Source organism: Peromyscus eremicus, chromosome 5 (genome assembly GCF_949786415.1).
Source record: "Peromyscus eremicus chromosome 5, PerEre_H2_v1, whole genome shotgun sequence".
Lineage (NCBI taxonomy): Eukaryota > Metazoa > Chordata > Mammalia > Rodentia > Cricetidae > Peromyscus > Peromyscus eremicus.
Genome location: NC_081420.1, coordinates 17,076,540 through 17,096,598, shown reverse-complemented (window position 1 = coordinate 17,096,598; position 20,059 = coordinate 17,076,540). Strand labels below are relative to the sequence as shown.

The 20,059-nt window shown below is 43.1% G+C and overlaps 1 protein-coding gene and 1 long non-coding RNA gene across 5 annotated transcripts in view; one reads left to right on the top strand and one right to left on the bottom strand.

The window, feature by feature from the left end:
- The window catches only part of Cap2 (cyclase associated actin cytoskeleton regulatory protein 2), a 143,929-nt gene extending 139,900 nt beyond the window's left edge, over positions 1-4,029 (top strand). For 3 of the 4 annotated variants that reach the window (XM_059263033.1, XM_059263035.1, XM_059263034.1), the window contains exon 13: positions 2,664-4,029. In XM_059263033.1, coding sequence (XP_059119016.1) covers positions 2,664-2,747 — 84 coding nt within the window. In that variant the 3' untranslated portion in view covers positions 2,748-4,029. The remainder of the gene's footprint in view (positions 1-2,663) is intronic. The other variant, XM_059263036.1, reaches the window with a different exon arrangement.
- The window catches only part of LOC131911076 (uncharacterized), a 31,445-nt gene that overhangs the window by 9,355 nt on the left and 2,031 nt on the right, over positions 1-20,059 (bottom strand). The window contains exons 2-3 of the long non-coding RNA XR_009379281.1: positions 17,995-18,076; positions 5,551-5,608 (exon numbers count right to left, since the gene is read on the bottom strand). This is a non-coding gene — a long non-coding RNA (uncharacterized LOC131911076). The remainder of the gene's footprint in view (positions 1-5,550; positions 5,609-17,994; positions 18,077-20,059) is intronic.

Genomic DNA, 20,059 nt, shown 5'->3' with positions numbered 1-20,059 from the left:
CCTCACCATGGGGCTTGGAATCTGAGTTCTTTGTGTATGCTGTGGGGGAGTCACTCATGCTGTGACATTTGTGACGGTCAGAGGAAAACCTCAGATGTCACCTTATCTGAGACGGGGTTTCTTGTTGGTCACCACTGTCTCGGCCACACTCCTCACCTTCTGGGGGTTGGTCTCTCTCCTCCTCTCATCTCGTCACAGAAGGGCTTAGGTTGCAGGCATGCAACATAGCATCTGCTCTGTGTATGGGTTTCGGGGTTCAAACTTAGGTCCTCCTGCTTAGACATAAAAGCACCTTGCCCACTGAGCCATCTTCCCAGCCCGAGAATCATGTTTCTTAGCAGGCTTCCAAGTAAGTTCTCATACTATCAGCCCATTGAATTCCTCATTTAGAAACACTAGCCCAAGTGATTCAGCCAGAATTTCCTTTCTTTACATCTTCTCCCCAATGAAGCAGCTAAAAAAAAAAAAAAAAAAAAAAAAAAAAAGTGTTTGAATAAATCCTGGTTTTGTTTTTTGGATTCTGAAATATGGCATCTCTGCTGGTTGTTATTGCATGGAAGTAGTAGGAGAATAAACACATGGAGAATTCTAACTGTGTGGGGCAGGAGGAGGCAGCAAATCAGGGAGCTTTAACAAGCATGTTTTCAGGAGAGGGGCCACACCAGCCAGATAGGTCAGTTAGCAGCTATCTCCAGAGCAATCAGCAGACAGGTTGATTTCCTTAAGCAGAGATTATCCACACCCATCAATGCTTTCTTCAGCTCTGCCCACGCATGCCTCATGCTGCAGCCTACCTAGAATTCCTCATTTGAGTCTCAAGCATGCTACTCTGCAGACAATGAGCATTGTTTCACCACTTTGGGTACAGAGACTCTAACCTTAAGCTAGACAAGCATTCCCTCTTGGGTTCTCAGCCAACACAGATGGGCAGCAGAGTAGGAGAGCTGTATGCATGCTGGGCCATCCCTGGTCTTTGTAGGTGTATAAGCAGAGCTTCAGCTGTGTGGGAACTGGATCAACTAAGACAAGCAGTAGGGTTTGGATGAGCACTTCAAACTCATTAAGCTGGTCTCTGGGCATGTAACCAGGCATCTGTAATTGTTAAAGAGGTTCAGGTGGATTCCAGTGTGGAGCCCAGCTTGAGACCCATTGGCTTAGAGAATGAATATAATCCAAGCCTAAGCTTTTGTACTAAAGTGTAGTCTTGCCTCTTTGAGTCAATGATGTTGCTCCCTCAAGTTGTTGGACCTCTTTACACATTTTCCAGCAGGAAGTGGGAGGGAGCACTGCAGACCCCGCCTTGGATGATGGAATGGACAGTGGGCATGCTTCAAAGCAACCTCCCAGAGAAGAGTGATGGAGGGATCAGTCTCTTTGATGCTGCAGTACCTTACTATCAAAGAGGCCCCTGCATGACTGGGCATGTACCTAGCATGCAGTAGACCCTGGGTTCCATCCCCAGCTCGAGGTCTGTAGCAGTCCACAAGTTGTTGAGAACAAACACTTGAACAAGAGTAGCAGAAATGATGCCAGGTACACATATGCATTATATCACTCGAGATGTTTCTATTGTAAATGTATTCTACATACATTTGTAGTCTTAGTACTTGGGAGGTTGAGGTAGGAGAATCATGATGAGTTCAAGGCCAGCCTAGGCTACATAGCATAAGACCCTGTATCAAAAATAATTTGATTTTTCTATTGCAGGTTCCATTCTAGAATTCTTTCCTTATTGCAGCAAAATAAGTAAATAGATCACTTCTCAAGACTGTACAGGAAGTCCAGTGAAGATCCAGAAGCCGGAGCTGAGGAGCATGAATGTGTGTGTGTGTGTGTGTGTGTGTGTGTGTGTGTGTGTGTGTGTGCACGTATGCAGGTGTGTGTGTTATCATGCCCGAAGAACATTTTTACAATGTCTCAAAGAGTAGACAGGTCTAGGCTTCATTCACACACTGATGCCTCCTGAGAGTTTGGTGACCAGATAGATCTTCCCACTCATCCCCAGCCCCACCGAATCAGAATTAATAAGACCACAGGCTGACTCAGTGTATGTTCAGGTTTGATGGGAGCAGTGGCTAAGAGAGACTGCCTGGGCTTACACACTGACTGTTCTGTTCACTGGTGCTGCCATCCCTGGCCAGCTGCTGACCGTCTCAAGCCTCTGCTCCCAGCAGATGGCATCTCAGTAGCACTGAGCTCATGAGGTCTTTGGAGATCACCTGAGTTTGGTGTCTGGTGCTCATAAGAATGCCTACTTTGGCGCTCGGGGTATAGCTCAGTTGTAGTATTTGCCTACCACGAATGAGGCCCCTGGGTTCTACCTCCAGCAGCCCATTAACCTATTGGCACATGCCTGTAATCCCAAAACTCAGGCTCAGAGGTTGAAGGCCAGCCTCACTCAAGTACATAGTGAGTTCAAAGCTAGCCTGGGTTCATGAGACCTGTCTCCAAAAGCAAGCCTGGTTCTTTGTAAATACCGTCAGAATGACCCCAGCATGCAGTCACAGAATACTCGGGTCTGCATGTGACTGGGACCTCTCTAAGATACAGATTAGGATTTGATGCAGTTTCATTCGCTTGTCAAATAACATCTGTCAGCCTTCTACCTGTTTGCAAAAGGAACCTTTCATGAAAATAACTCTGCCCTTCTCGACTTCTTCCAGAGAGAATTTCCCATTCCTGAGCAGTTCAAGACAGTGTGGGATGGATCCAAGCTGGTCACTGAACCTGCGGAAATTATGGCCTGACACCCGGGAGGTAGCCTTCCCTGAGTCTCCTCTAGCAAACCAACAGAAGCAAGTAGCTAATAGGAACTAGATTTCACCACAGCCCCTGCCTCTGTGTCAGCCTCCTGTGGTTCTGTGCTGTGGAAACAGTGTCCTTTCTGACGCGCTTTTGTGGGCATTTTGAAATATTTAACATTTGATCATGATTTGTGTGTGATTTTAGTTCCACATGAGCACAGAAGAATTAAAGGAGAAAGAATTCTGTTCCTATCGTATCGTGGACACCATAACTGGCAAGGAAAATCCCTGCTCATTTCATCACTTAGGTTTAATTGCTAGAAAAATGAAGCCTTAGAGAATCTCTGTATGTTTTTACCTTCTAGACAATTTTAATATGATAAAATAGTCTTGTGCCCTGAAAAATATGACTCTATTTTTAATTTTTACATGTTCACCTTTATCGGCGTGGCTATCCTGTCAGCATGAATACACACACACACACACACACACACACACACACACACGCACGCACGCACGCACGCACACACACACACACACACACACACGTAAATTCCAAGGACCAAACTCAGTTTCTTGGTCCTGGGAAAAACAATATACCTTCTATAGTTAGTGAAAGACAAAAGAAATTCTAACTTTTCATCTTAAATATTTTCCTGCTGAGTCCCTTGAAAACGCTTATTTGTCTGCATATCCTGAAGCCACATGGCGGGAGGGGCATGAGATCCTCATTTTGCTGTGTAATACCTCATAGCTCTGCTCTAAGAATGGCTCAGCCTTTGCGTTCCAGTTTTGACGTCACTCACTACCCAACGCCCCATACAGACTCTCACGCTTGTTAGAAATGGGTTTCTCTTCCATCCACCAGGCTTGCCATGCTATCCAGCCTCCAGGAGGAACACAGAGAGCCAGACTACCGCTTCAAGCACTGTTTGTTCTGCCCTGCTCCTGTTCTAGTCTGGATAGTACACGCTTTTTCCAGTGAGCAGTGACGCTCTCCGTAGCTCTTCCCTGCACAACACTGGGAACCCTGCAGTTTCTTGTCACACTGTAGCACAACGCTTGTGGAACCAATGGGAGTGTCTACATTGTGCCTATGAGAGCCTCTGAATATCATTGTCATCTTTTGAATAGCTTCTATATCCATATAGCATTCAGATCACTGATGTTCATGTATCAAGGTTTTGCTATAAAAGTTCTGTCCTTATGAATAATGTGGCTTTAGTAAATACCATTTTTGAACAGTAAACTTACACTAAGTAAAAACTAATTGTTTAAATACTGAGATGAATTCTGGGTGGGTTTTTTGGTTATTGTTGTTGTTTGCATGCTTGTTTGTTTGTTCATTTGTTTGGGGTCAGCCAGGGATTCAAAGTGAGACACTGTCTAGAAAAAAAAATTACAGGACCAGAGACAAGGCTCAGGGGACGGAGGCGCTTAATGTCAAGCCTGGCAGCCTGAGTTTGAACTCCAGGAACCGTGTGGTAGAAGGAGAGAGCTGACATAGACAAGTTGTCCTCTGAACTCTACATATTAATCATGAATATGCGTGCCAGTACACACACACACACACACACACACACACACACACACACACACACGTGCACAAATAAGCAAAAACAAAACTACTTTTAAAAATGTCAAAATGAGCCAGTGGTGGTGGTGGCTCACGGCTTTAATCCCAGCACTCGGGAAGCAGAGCCATGCGGATCTCTGTGAGTTCGAGGCCAGCCTGGTCTACAGAGAGAGTTCCAGGACAGGCTCCAAAGCTACACAGAGAAACCCTGTCTCGAAAAAACAAAAAACAAACAAAAAAAAAATGTCAAAGTAAAACTGGAGACATGGCTTGGCAGATGAGAGCTTTGCTACTCTTGTAGAGGACCCAGGTTTGGTTTCAGCACCTACACAGCAGCTAACAAACATCTGTAACTCCAGTTCCAAGGGATCTGACATCCTCTTCTGGCCTCCATGGGCATCTGTATGCATGTAGTGCACTTGCACACTCAGTCATATACACGTACACATAAAATTAAAATTTTAAAAGTCAAAGTGAAAATCACTATCAGAATGTTACATATTTGCATTTAAATGGCTTTATGTAGCCCAGTTTTTAAAAATTAAAAAATAAAATAAGAAGGAAAGGAAACAAGTGGCAGAAAGTCAAGGACCAAGGGCCTTCCACATCTCCTTAGTATCTCAGGATGGAAATGAAAATCCCAAAGGAAGTGTTTGTCATAAATCCTTCCCTGGATAATACTGCCCCCAACCCAGGTAAATTGCTTATGAAAGTCTTCCCTTGAAGACTTGAGGTGAAATAATAGGGAATGCATACCATGTAATTCATTTATTCCTTCCCTTGCTGGAAATGTTTACATCACCTTAGAAGGCATGACTCTGTCCCAGGGATGCTGTCATGTTAAAGAGGAGGAAGCTGGAACCCAGGGATGCCCGCCCCTTGCATAAGGAGAAGCAACAAGGTCGAGTGAGGGCTGCCTTAGCTTGCTCTAACTACCTGACTTTGTTCTATCTCGCATCTCTCTGAAGGGCTTGACAGTCACCAGATCCGGTGGCTCCTTCCCATTCGCCAGTACAGTTCTAGACACTGCCCTTTCCTGTGCGTCACGCATCTCTGCCTCCTCCGTCTCGACCTCTTTAGTTACTCAGTGTTCCTTTGCCTCCCTTCAGTCCGTCGCCTTGACAGAGGACTCTCACATCTACTTGCGTCTGAATCCATCTCCCCAGTTCCTTATTCTTGGTGTCCCAACCTCTCAGTGTGGCTGTAGTCACACACATTTCCCACACTTACCCAGTTTTCCTCAGCCACCTCTCCAGTTTACTGTGTTAGTCACTTGCTGTTTAGATACCTAATAAGAAGCAATTTCAGAAGGGTAGGTTTATTTTGGCTTACAGTTTTAAGGAATACCGTCCACCTCAGTGGGGAAGGTGTGGCGGCAGGAATGTGAGGTAGCTGGACACATTGCAGAGAGCTAGACAGGAAGAGGGGCCTGGCTGTCAAATCTCAAGGCCAGTGGCCCACATCCCCTCGCCTGGCTCCGCCTCTTAAAAAGGTTCCATAATTTTCAAAAACTACATCCCCTACTGGAGACCAAGTGTTCAAACATTTGAATCTGTGAGGGACAGTGCACACCTAAACCAGAACAGGCCCCCCATACTTCCCATCATAGATTTATAATTACCTATTTCCTGTGGTAGGACACACAGAAAGGAAGGGAAAAACAACAGTTCAGTGTTCTTTTTTAATACAGTGTCTGCAATAGTCTTTGTAGCTCGGGCTGAACTGGAACTTGCTACCTAGCCGCGGCTGGCCTTGGATTGACAGTTCTCCCACCACAGCCCTATGAGCCCTGAGATTATAGGTGTGAGCCATCATGGCTGGTTCATGGTTCAGTCTTAGATATGTGTTTTTAGGATGTCTTTGTGGCATATAACTGAAAATGTCAGTCAATAGATGTGCAGCTGTGGCGTCCTTGTCTCTGACACCAGCTCCTTAGGAATTATTTCATGAGCTAAATATTCCAAAAATGAATCTCATTAAACATGTTCATTACAAAGAACGTATTCTAAAATGCTGGTACTGTCTGTACCACTGTAGGTACAGACACAGTTTTGACAGCCATTTTGAGGGCTTTTGTCCCTTCGATGGACACATGCTGGTTTTATAAGGTTAGCCTTCTTGAGCACATTTCAGGAATTCTGTGTGTGATGAGGCTTTAGTCGGCTCTGCATGGAGAACAGAAGCCAGACGGAACCATACCACCGCCGTTCACCCAGATTGCTCCAGCTGCCTTTCTGTCCCTCTGTTTGTTTAGTAACTTGGCACAGAATATACAAGGAACAAAGGGTAATGTTTGCCCAAAAGAACCTGTGTTCAGGTTTCCCTCCAGCACAAAGTCTGGTTTCATAGTCAAAGATAAGTTTTTGCCTAAAGCTGCAACTTTAGATGTTTGGGGTCTAAGTCCACTTTCTTCTCACACTTTGCATTTTAGAAGCAGTGTGTGGTGGCGCATGCCCAGAATCCCAGCACTTGGTAGGTAGAGGCAAGAGGACCAGGCTTTTAAGGTCATGGTCAGATCCCTAGTGAGTTCAAGGTCAGCCTGGGCTACAGAAGACCATGTCTCAAAATAATAACCAAACAAAAAACATTTTCAGGACCATCAGTCCTGAATTTTAAAAAAAGGTTTCCTCATTATGAACCAAAGAACCAAATGAAAGATACATCCCTTATTAAGCCATAATGCCAATTTTAAAATTCCATTTGCCAACATTACTGAAAAAAATATTTTAAAAAATCAGCCAGCTGGGCAGTGGTGGTGCATGTCTTTAATCCCAGCACTTGAGAGACAGAAGCAGGTAGATCTCCTAGTTTAAAGAGTGAGTCTACAGAGTGAGTTCCAGGACAGCCCGGAGTACACGAGGGCTACACAGAGAAACCCTGCCCCGAAAAACAAAATAAAATTTAAAAAATGACCTGATGCTGAGAAGGTAGCTCAGTTGGTAGAGTTCTTGACTCCTAGGAATGAAGCCCTGGGTTCGAACTGCATTAAACAGATACGGTGGCCAAGCTTAGGAGCAAAGAGCAGGAGGATCAGAAGTTCAAGGTCATCCTTGGCTACTTAGCAAGTTTGTAGCCAGCCTGGAGCTATGTAAGAGCCTAGCTATAGATGGATAGATGATAGATGGATGGATGGATAGGAAGATAGTTAGATAGATAGATAGATAGATAGATAGATAGATAGATAGAGTCAGTTGGTAATTTCCTAAGATCAATAATTCACTCTGGCAACTAAACAGAAACCATGTCTGTTTAAAATATTTTTAATGATAACCTTATGAATTGGTTAGCTATACTGGAGAGTCAGTAAACTTACCAGGGAAAATCTTTCTGTGAATATAACAATTGTGTAGAGTTGATTAGGAAGCTCAAGATTTGCTTGCAAAGACTGATGGCCCTTTCTTCCTTGTTTATTGTCCCCACGGGCACAGTCATGGCCACACAACAATGAACAAAGTGCATTGGCTAGCGGGACTGACCCTCACAACACATGTCCTCCAGCAGCCTGCCCTGCCCGCAGCTGCCCTGCTCCCTGCATTTTGATCAAGTCTCAAAGCTGTGACGCAATGCCAGAGTCAGGTGGACACAGACCACAGGTGTCAGGAACACAGCTGCTGTCTGCAATCAAGTTCCAGTAAACAGGTCTTCTTTTATGGACACTGAAGACCTCTCCTGTGGCATCACAAAAAGGTGGGGAGACAGTGTGAGAACTATTTACAAGAGCCGTGTTAAAATACTTCAGAGGGAAAGGCCAGGTGTGGTGGGGTACTCCTCTAATCTCAGCACTGAAAGGTTGAGGTAGGAAAACGATGAGGTTGAGACCAGCCTGGGCTATCTTGCCCCAGAATACCAGAAAAAGGGCAGGCTGAATGATTCAGATGGTGAACGCACTTGTACAGACCTAAGGAACTGAGTTCTATCTCTGGAACCCACAGCGGGAAGTGGAAGGACTCAACTCCTGAAAGCTGTCCTCTGTCCTACACATGTGCCTGTTGTATGCACAGGTAGGCACACACACAAACACACACACACACACACACACACACACACACACACACACACACACGCATGCATGTATGCATGCATATGCACACATTTCCTGGAATGTAGTTTTTAAAGGAGGTGTGTGTGTGATACACAGAAGCCCTGAACAACTCCCCAGGTATCCCCTGTACTGTTATCAACTTGATACCATTTATGATGGCAAAGTGAAGCATAAGAGTCAGTATTTATTTGACAAATTTAATCAGTAGGACGCTAACCTTGCATATCTACAGAAAACTGTACTTGAACATCTGAGTGATCCAAACACCTGGCCAGACTCTCTAGTTAGGGTCAGTTTTGGTTTTTGTTTGTTGGTTTGTTTCTTGCACTTAGTTGCAGCCGTGCACCTGGATGAGAAGACTGAGGACAGACTGTGGTGGGCCTGCATGCAGCGAATGGAAGGAGGAACAAGGCCCTGTTGTCAACAACCAAAATCTGCTTCACAGAGTGATCAGCAATGCTCTGACTTGTTAGCATTTAAAATGCCAGCAATATGGCCTACATTCTGCGTGCTGCTTCTACCAACTGGCTAGACAGCCACTTTCTCTAATTAAATTCACCTCCTCTACAGTTCACAGAAGGAGATGTCTATTTTCCTCAAAAAGGATTCGATGTCCTATGAGGTAGAGGTAATTCCAATAGCTTGTCATCAATTAAGAAGCAGGCACATAGTTCGTTAATCCTTTAAGAAAGTCAGCATGTTCTTGCATTCACTGGACAGAGGTCACTATGAGGGTCACATGTTCTGGTTTCCATCTGGGAACTACCAGAGGTATGCCCATCCGACCAATGCCTAACACCACTTTAAAGAATGATGTAACCCTTTAAAACAAAATCAGTGCTGGGGAGAGAGTCCAGTGAGTAAAGTGCTTACTGTGCACACATGAGGACCCCAGTTCAGCTCCCCAAAACCCACGTCCAAAAAAAAAAAAGCACAGGCCTGTAATTCCTGGGGAAGCAGAACTGGGTAGAGCACAAGCCATTCAACCTTGCCAGTCAACGAGCTCCACATTGAGTGAGAGAAATGGTCTCAACTAATAGCAAGGTCCCAGGGTTCCGAGCTGCAACTGATACATCTACAATACAACCCCCACACCCAAGGCTCAAGGAATATCACAGAAGAAAGGATGGGAAGTTCGTAAGAGCCAGAGGACCAAGATGTCTGCTGAGAATCTCCTGTGAATGGCAGGAAAGCTGCATTCATGAAATTGCAATAATATGGACACCTAAATGTAGCAGGAATCTTAGAAGGTCTTGCCAGTTCCTCAGCTGATCCTGTTTCCTCAGACTGGATGCCTCTGAGTCCTCATCCAGAATGGATCTCAGCTGAACTGTGCTGCTCAAAAGCCTAAAAGCTTAACCAGCCAAAATGCTTAACCAGGCCAAATAACTCTAGTTTCTGGTCCTCATGCCTTATAAACCTTTCTGCTTTCTACCATCACTCCCTGGGATTAAAGGCTCGCTTTCTGGAATTAAAGGCATGAGTCACCGTGCTTGGCTGTATCCTTGAACACATGGATTTCTGCCTCTGGAATGCTAGGATTAAAGGCGTGTGCTACCACTGCCTATCCTCTATGTTTAATATTGTGGCTGGCCTGTCTCTGGCCCCAGATAAGTTTATTAGGGTGCACAATATTTTGGGGAACAGAATACCACAACTCCTAAAAATTAGCAATGTAGTGACTCCACCAGTTGACATGCTGAGGTGGATAGAGAAAACCCTCAAGGCCTCAGCCCTAGATGAAGAGCTGTGGACAACTAGGGGCTGCTGGGAGAGGGAGAATCAGTCTTTTCCAAGGATGAGTATATATATGTAGTAATAACAATAATGATAGTAGTAGTAGTAGTAGTATGAGGTCATAAATTTAAGAGGAAATGGGGAGACATTGGAGGAGTTAGAGGGGGAGAGAAAGGGGTAGAAATTATGTAAATTATAGTACTCAAATATGAAATTCTCAAAAAAAATTTAATTGAGAAAAAAGTGCCTTTTAGAGCTGAGCACTCCAGATCATGTCTCAGCTGCTGTTGCTAAGTCCCTTAGGGAAACCCAAGTTGGCTCTCAGAAAGTATCTTTTTTACTGGTTTAAGCCAGCTGGCCCTCAAGCCTGTTAGGGATGAGTCATCCCACAGGTAAGGAGGTGGGGAAGATCTAGGAGAGCTACAGAAGGAGAAAAACTGTGATCAAAATGTATTGAATAAATTTTCTAAAGCCAACTTGAGAGAAAGAGAGAGAAGATGACCTGGACCAATGAGAGGCAGCCATGTCACACCAGCAGATGCATATTCATCAGACCTTTCCCCAGGGTGGGGTGGAGGAGGATATATAAGGCTTGCCTCTTGCTGAATACACTAAGCTTGTTTCAACATCCTCCCAGAGTCTCTATCATTCACTCTGCACCTACTTGGCCCTCTCCCTCAAAGGGAACAACAGCACAGGACCCTGCCACACTTTCCTACCCAATTTCATGTTCTTTCTCCCTCTCAAAAAAAAATCAAAACAAACAAAACTTTAAAAGATAAATGCCAAGCCCCCCCCCCCAAAAAGCACACATACACACACTAAAATGGAGTCCATTTTGTGTTGGTCAACTACTCCTGGGCGTGAGGCCTTCCCTGAAGTGTGGTTGATACATCCAGTGTCAGTGCACATGAGAAAACTGAGTTTCCCTTTCCCAGCAGGTTTTTCAATTGCAATTATCTTCTTTGTTAGGGGCAGGAATTTATAACCATGTCCCCTGCTGCAGGATGCAGGAATATATCATAAGAACTCAGCTGGTTATGGCAAAGTCACTACCTGGAGGGATCAAGGAATTCCTCCAGAGGAAGCCAAATTCCAAGGAGCTTTTGGTGTTGTTTGGCTTGTTGTATATCAGCTGTATCCTGTTATGAAAATCAGATGTGCCTTCATAGTTTTCCCAATTGACTTTTCCCTAAGAAGGGCTAACTGTATGGACTGATCACTCTCTGGACATACACATTCCAGGTATTTGGAGAACAGCCTCAGGAAAGGCTTTCTCTGGAATCAGATATCTCCCTTAGCCACTTTCAAGGACTACCAGTAATAACAGTTCACATGAAAGTCTCCTGATTTAAGGTAAATTCCACAAGAGGACACTGCCTAGGTCACGTGGACCTTAAGTAATAGCTTTACACAATTTAGCTCAGACCCTCCTTTCTTACAGCCTTACTAACTTTATAGACCTTTAACTCTTTACCTAACCACTTCTAGGAATATTTAGATAACCTTCTGTGCTAACACCTATGCTCAGCCAGAACCCCAGTTCAAGCCTCCCTGTAATTATCATCATTGGCAGCATCCGGCCAGGTCCATCCCCAGATGGAGGAAAGTACCTTATCAGAAATACCTCTGTACTCTCTAAGAACAGACTTAAGCATCCAGGCTACCTGTTTGAGAAGGCCTGGCAGATGTACCAATTAAGCTTAATTTCCTCCTTTCCCAAATCTTACCTCTAGTTCCAGATCTCCCTTTAACTATCACCAGAGGCATCTAGCTGTATACAGGTTGCCTAGCAACTGAGCACATTTTCCCCCACGCTGCAGAAAAACAGCAGATAGCTTGGACAGATAGGAGCCACAGGGGAAAAAAAGGCAGTTTTATTTTCTCCCATTGAATTAGCAACTTATAGAGTCTTATCGTTTTCTACCAATCACGTTTAAGACTATAGTGGAGCACATAAGATTCCTCTTCTTAGATATTACCCAAATTTAGCCTTTAGTTAATTCATTCCCTCATTGGCCACTTCCCTTTGGGGTTGCAAATGATAATTAATGGTTATTGCCCCTCTATGTGATTCCTATCACCCCTCCATTTGACCCTGGAAGCCTGGCTTTGCACTGCCAAGGGAATACTGCTTGTAAGTGTGTATATACCAGGACTTCCAGGGCACTGGAGGACAGAGAAGAGAAAAGAGAATGGAAGAACTAGATGGGTAAGAACTTGAGAGGAACAAACTGAGATGGGGAAGAACTAGATTGAAGGGCTAGAAGAGAAGACTAGAGGAACCAGATGGAAGATGAGGAAGAGCCAGATAGGGAAGAACAAGATGAGAGAGAAGGAGATGGGAAAGGAGCTGATATGGGAAAGAACTAGATGGATGAGGACCTAGATGGGGCAGAACTAGATGAAGGAATTAAGGTAGAACCTGGAGGGGACAACGGATAAATGTAAAGAGAAGTTGGGCAAGAAAAGAGCTAAAAATTAGAGCAGAGCATAAGCTTGTAGAGAGAGAACTGACAGAATAATAAAGTGTATGGACTAAGGAGTTTCGTGTACATAGATTCATTTCTTTTCTTCAAAGATTAATGGTCAGCTGGTTATAGATTCTTCTCGGACTCTGGGAGGGACTATCGAGGGGCTGGACCCCCGTAGTCCCTGATAGTCCCCTTCTCTGGAGTAGAATTTTTGTCTGGCTTGAACTTGTTCAGGTCTTGTGCATGTTGTCATGGTCACACACACACACACACACCACACACACACACACACACACACACACACACACATCCTTTAAGATGCTTTAGCAGGTGGGGAGATGACTCGAAGGTTAAAGGGTTTGCCACACAAATGTGAGAACCAGAGTTCAGATCCCAGCAGCCATATAAAAACCAGGTGGCAGTGGTGGCCTGCCTATAATCCCAGTACTCTGGAGACAAAGACAAAGAATCCCTAGGGTAAGATGGCTACTTAGACCAGCCAGAATCCATGAGCTCCAGGCTCAGTAAGTGACCCTGACTCAATAAACGAAATACAGAGTGATCTAAGAAGACAACTGAGATCAACCTCCTGCCTCCACATGCAAGACACACACTGCCTACATCCATGAGAGCACACATACACACATGAACATATGCCAACCACACAACACATACAGAACCAAAAAAAAAATGTTTTAGGAAGACAATTACTTTTTAAATTCTAAAAATATTTTAAATGCATACTTTCTACAACACCAGAAAAGGTAAAATAAAATAAAAAAAACATATATCCTCCATATCCCTACAAAAGAGGCTATAAAGCCATTTTTTTCCTCTAGCTCTAACTCTCATAGATTTTTTTGTGTTTTGATGATGGCTAATTACATAGAAATTACAGTGAAAGTAGAAAATCCAATGTGCAGTTATGTTGGTGAGACTTGCTGGATGTAGCTTCTGATATTACAAAGACACAGTCTCACAGCAAACTGTGAAGATCAGGGGTCCTCTGGCTCTTATGGTCACTCCCCCCTTCTTCTGCAATGTTCCCTGAGACCAAGAATGACACCATGGACTGGCCAGAGTGGACAAGGAAAACCCACAAGGCCTAAACCACACACAAAGAACTACAAGCAACTGAGGAGGGCTGGGAAATGGAGAGGGGGCCTTCCCCAGGGAAGAGAACACCAAACTGTGTCCAGTACCAAACTGTCAGCCTTGGAAACATACATTCAAGCAACATTATACAGACTGTGCAGGTTGTTTAGATATACATATATGCATACAATAACAATCCATGAAAAATGAGGTCATGGATTTGAAGGAGAGTGTGGAGGTATGTAAATGGGAGGGTTTGGAGGAAAGAAATAAAGAAAGGAGAAAAGTTGTAATTATATTGTAATCTCAAAAATACAAAAAAGTGGGGATATTGGAAACATTAAAGCATCATAAAAGAAAAATCCAACGTGAAGCTCTACAGCTTCCATTTTGAATGTCTCTTCTTGACTTGTATAGTCCTTGTGTCTGATTAATTTCAGCGTGTGATTTTTTGCACCTTTTTTATAATGAAATATAAAATATATATCAAAGTGTAAAAATACAATAGACTATACCTAAATCATAGAACAAGAAAGAAAGTAAAACTTATGATATAACAGAAAGTATAAATATGATAAACTATACTACATAATTTTTTTTAAGTCAAAAATGCATATTCTGTTTTGAAAAGCCTCAGTTAAAACAAAGTATCAGCCGGGCAAGAGTGGACCATAGACATTTCTAGAGCTCAAGAAATGGAGGCAGGAAGATCAGGAGTTCAAAGTTACCTCAGCTACACAGTGAACTTAAGGCCAACTTGAGCTACATGAGACCTTCTCTTAAAAAACCAAAACTTAACACAAAGTATCTCAATGTTAAAAGATTGAGCAAAGAGAAAGAGCTCTGTATAGTGGCACATGCCTTTAACAGTACCACAGGAGACGGAGACAGTTAGAGCTCTATGAGTTTGAGGCCAGCCTGGTCTATATAGTGAGTCCCAGGGCAGCCAGACATGTATAATAGAGAGACTCGGTCTCAAAATTAAATAGACAAATGAAAAGTGAGTCACAAAATCAGAAACATGCAGTGAAACAAAATTTAGGGCAAATGCATAAAACTCTCTTTTGAAGATTTCACCTGATCTGGTTATGGTCACCAGGACAGTTCATCATTTGGGACCTTAGTACATGCAGGTGCTGTGGAAACCAGCAGAGGGCACTGGAATCCCCTTGGAGCTTGAGTTTCATGTGATCATGAGCCACCTAACAAGTGTGCTAGGAACTGAACTCCAATCCTCTGCAAGAGCAGCAAGTGCCCTTAACCACTGAGCTCTCTCTCCAGCCCCCAATGTAGAAGTTCAATTCGTATTTTAAATAATTCTCCAATGAGGAAAACCCTCCTGCAATTCCAATCAAGTAGCAACGAGAACGCCTTCTACAATGGATTATAGACAAGCATTCTAGCCCAAAAGTTAGGGAAAGGAAACAACTATGATTAAGGCTTATAGAGCAAGTAAGTGAATAAATGTTAAAAAAAAAAAAATCAGGGCTGAAGGGATGAATTGGTGGGGCAGGGTGGGTACCCAGCATGAATGAAGACCTAGGCAGAGTGTGTGCCCAGCATAAATGAAGACCTGGGCAGAGTGTGTGTCCAGCATGAATGAAGACCTGGGCAGAGTGTGTGTCCAGCATGAATGGAGACCTGGGCAGAGTGTGTGTCCAGCATGAATGAAGACCTGGGCTCCATCCCCAGCACTGCAGTAAATTGGAGCTTTTTTTTTTTTCTTTCCGTGAAGCAAAAGTGAAAGCAAATGTTACTTTATGTTTGAAAAAGTTGTGAAGACTGTGAAAGGACCTATTTTCCTTGGGCTAATCCTGTGGGAGACAGAGATAAGCATGCTTTCCTTATGCTTCAAGTCTGTTACAATTAGACAAGGTCTCCTGTGTAGCTCTGGCTGTCCTGCAACTTCCTATATAGACAAGGCTGGCCTCTAAGTCACAGAAGTCCACCTGCCTCTGCCTCCCAAGTGCCGGGATGAAGGCATTAGCTACCATTCTCTGTGTCTGGCAAGCTTTGAATTAAAAATAGATTAGAGGTAAGCAAACAAATAAGAAACAGTATGGCTTTTTTTTATGTAAAGTACAAAGTGCCAGTTAGTAAGCAGACTCTCCAATATCTTATGAAACACATTTTAAAATTAATCAAACATCCATTGTCAATTAATATCTCCAGCTCCATATGGCAGTGCACACCTATAATCCTGCACATGGAAAGTGGAGGCAGAAGGATCTGGAGTCTGAGGTCATCCTCGACTACAAAGCAAGTTCAAGTTAAGCTTGAGTTTTATGAGATTGTCTCAAAACAAACAAAAAATATTTCTATATGTAAAATATATACTCTTGCTCAGTCTTAATGTCCTACACTTGTAATGTCTCCCTTTTTTCTTAACAATGACAACATTTATGTGTTAGACTCTTACCTTCAGAGAGCTGGTTATTGGGTTTATTGATAAACCATTCTGTCCTTCTGCCTGCTACTCCGGTCTTTGATGGCAATCTCATGGATTTGTCCTTGCTTTATCTTTATAACTAACCCTGGAGGAATGTGCTTGGTTAGCTGATGTTTCTGTTACCTAGTAGATTCCTAAAAGGAGGATTTCTGAGGGACAGGGCTTGGGTATTTTGAATTTTGCTCAGTCTTGGCAAGTTACCTGTTTAAAATGTTATGCAATTTATCTTCTTCAAAATGAATGAACCCTTTCTCCAAATCTCACCCAAACTGGATACTTCCAGCCCTAGCTTCCCAGTCTGGCATACAAAACGTTAATGGCTTAAAAACTGATCCAGTGGTGGGTAGCCTGTTGAATGAAAAAGGAAGGTGGTGCTTAGATTTAGTTCAAATAAAGCCAGCCACTGAATTAAACTTAGACTACACTGTACACACTATGCCAATAAAGGCCCCAAAGAGATCAAAATAATTGTGGGGGTTGTTTGATTTTGTTTTCATTCTTTTGACTGCAAGAGCAAGGCAGGCCAAGAAGACAGCAAGGATTTGATGAGTGACGTGGGGGTTTAAACTGATAGGCACAACTCCAGACCCTTTATGCCAGTGGTTCTCAACCTTCCTAATGCTGTGACTCTTTAACACAGTTCCTCATGTTGTGGGGACCCCCAACCATAAAATTATTTTTGTTGCTACTTTATAACTGTAATTTTGCTGCTGTCATGAATCATAATATAAACATCTCTGTTTTCTAATGGTCTTAGGTGACCCCTGTGAAAGTTCATTCATCTCTCAAAGGGGTCGTGACCCACGGGTTGAGAACAACTGCTTTAGGCAATGGCCCTTCCATTTGCAATCGTGGTAAAGCCTTGGAAGAAGGAAAACCTGCGGGGCTGCAGTGAAGGCTCAGAGGCCAAGGGCAGCTTGCTACTCTTGAGGAGCCCTGGAGTCTGGTTCTCAGAATCCTCTCTGGCATCTCATAACTGCCTGTTTCTCCAGCTTCAGGGAATCTGACGCCCTCCTCTGACCTCCAAAGACACCAGTGCCTATGTACACACACACACACACACACACACACACACACACACACACACACTTTAAAATAAAAATAAATATTATTTAAAAGGAAATATAGTTCAGTGGCGGAGCATTTGCTGATCATGCATGAAACCCTAGGTTCCATCTCAGCACAACAACAACAACAACAAATAAACAAAATAATAACTACCAAGCAGGGGAGAGGGGCCTTCAGGCTAGTAGTGAGCTCCACCCCAGAGGGAGAATAGGAAGGCCTTCAAGAGGGTGGAGCCTCTGTCAAGGGTGAAATTCCAAGGGAAAGATCTGAGTAAGGCACAGGAGGACTGGCTGGCCTGATCTCTGAGATCAAGAACTTTGTGCTGCCCCTGGGACTGAAGGAAAGAACAGGCGGAGATCAGTGTTTCCCACATTCGTTGGAACCAACCCTTGTAGTTTATACATGTATGTCCTTCATGATCACTCCCCCATCATGCTGGGAACGGAACCTGGTGTCTTCTGCATGCTAGGCAAATACTCTAGGGCTGAGCTACATCCATTTTTTCTGTTGCTAACTAGGTCCAAGTCATACTCAGCTCTCTTGATCTTTTCATACAACCTAATACTTTCTACCATGTCATCAGGGCTTCCAAGGTCTCTCTGTCTCTCTCTGAGTCTCTGTCTCTCTGTATTTCTCTCTGAGTCTCTCTCTCCCCCTCCCTCTCTCTCTCTCTCCCCCTCTTCCTTATGTGACAGTCATTTTCTTCATGTATCGTCTCCCATTCAGCTGGTTATGATGTCATGCTTATACATAAAACTATGCTTTTCCTTCATCTCCATCTTATATTTCAAAGTAAAATCTAGTCTTACCCTATAATGGTCTTTCCTTGTGCCAAATTTCCCGGGCAATGTATATGGGTACAACATGAAACCGACAAACAAGCCTTGGAGTCTTTCAGAATAAAATAGAGACAAGAGCTGGGTTTGAAATACATAAACTGGACACAGTGACACACACCACAAATCCCAGTGCTCAGGAGACAGAGGCAGGAGGACCAGAAGTTAAAGGTCATCCTTGAATGCACATCGAGTTCAAGGCCTGCCTGTCTCAAACAAAAGAGGGTAGGGGAAAAGATGAGGGGAGGGGATGGGAAAGAAGGAGGAGAGAGGAAAAGAGAGGAGGAGGAGAGAGGAAAGGAGAGGAGAGAAAAAAAAAACAGAGAATTGAGTCAATCCTGTTCAAGATTCTCAGCTGTTGAAGTCAGGGCTGGAGAAAGTGATTACCTTTGGAAATTCCTCCCCCTACTGGTTGCCTGAAGTCCTGTCTGTTTATTTTCCACAAAGCAGGCTTCAGATTGAGCATGACATGTTTTTTCAGAGTTAACAAAGCTTGCTATGAATGAGGACACAAATATAAATCACCCCAAATTCCCATAATCAATAAATTCACAATAAAGAAAAATATTATTTTATTACTGTTATTATTACCATATAAAATACTTAAAGTAATGGATAAGTTTTTAATGTTGCTTAGCAACCCCAGGAGGAAGGAGGTGGGGGAGAGGGGAAGAGTTGAAAAGCCTTATACAGCATTTCACCCCAAGTTTAGTTACACAGGAAAAAGATGTCTTCATTACATGTTTTTTCTACAAGTTAGGACAGAAATCAAATACTTGTTAAATATTTGTAAAAAAGTTAAATATTTTATTCAGTGCACTGGGCATCTTATTAAATGTCATTGGTAAGGATTACTCAACTAGAATGATAAATTTTTAAAACTTTGCTTATCTCACTAAAACTAAGAAGTCTCATAACCAAAGAACATGTATTTTGCTACCCAAATATCTAGAATGTTCTTTTAAGTCCTAGGAAAGCATGGACTCAAACATGGATTAAAAAATAATTAGCTATTTACCCAGTTGTGGTAGCACATGCCTGTAATCCCAGCATTCTGGGGGCTGAGGCAAGGGGTTGCAAGGAATTAGAAGACTAAGCTACACAGCAAGACCCTACTGAAAATAACATTAAAATAAACTTGAAAGGAAAAGAAAAATCAAAAGACTGAACATCAAAGAAACAAGTCTTTACTCCATGTTGTAGCTTTCATAAGGGTGTTGTCCATGATGGGAGTCTGATTTGGGTACCCGAACAACAGGACAGAGATGGCTGCTTCATACTGAGGCTTTTTTCTTCACTCCTGCTATTCCTGCCTCCCCACTCATAACTCATAAGGATCGTTTATTTAAACATTCAAATGTCTTTGTGGCTGAAGACATAGCTCAGTGATAAAGAACTTGTCTATTGGGCTGGCAGAGATGGCTCAGTGGGTAAAGGCATTTGCTGCCCAAGCCTGGCAACCTGACTTTGATCCCTGAAACCCATGTAAAGTTAGAAAAAGAAAAACAGACTCTACAAAGTCGCAGTATAGCATGTGGACTTCCACACACATGCATCATATATACACAATAATTATTATTACAATAAATAAACACAACTATAAAATACAAATAATTTTCCTAGTATGCATGAGGTACTGTCTCTGGGATCAGAACAACAACAACGAAATCTTTCTTCTGAATTGATTTTGAAACGAAGTTGTCAGACATAAGCCACTGTAGTTGGAGCTGCCACAGCCTTTTTGCACAGTCTTGGGGCAGACTAGAAAGACAAAGTTAAGGGAACATATAAAAGGAAGAAATCCCCTCTGCCCCCCCTACCTGAATTGCCATGTCTCTTGCTGACAGAAACAAGAGTTTTGACCTAGATGTCTGGGGACGTCCTTATATAGAAAATGTATAGACAAAATTATATTCTGTCCATAAAACTAATATTATTAGCTAGCAAACTATACTCAGGGTAAAAAAGAAAAAAAACAATTTAACCTCTTTTTTTCTGAAAGGTCAACTAGGGCCACACATATTACACATTATAGGCA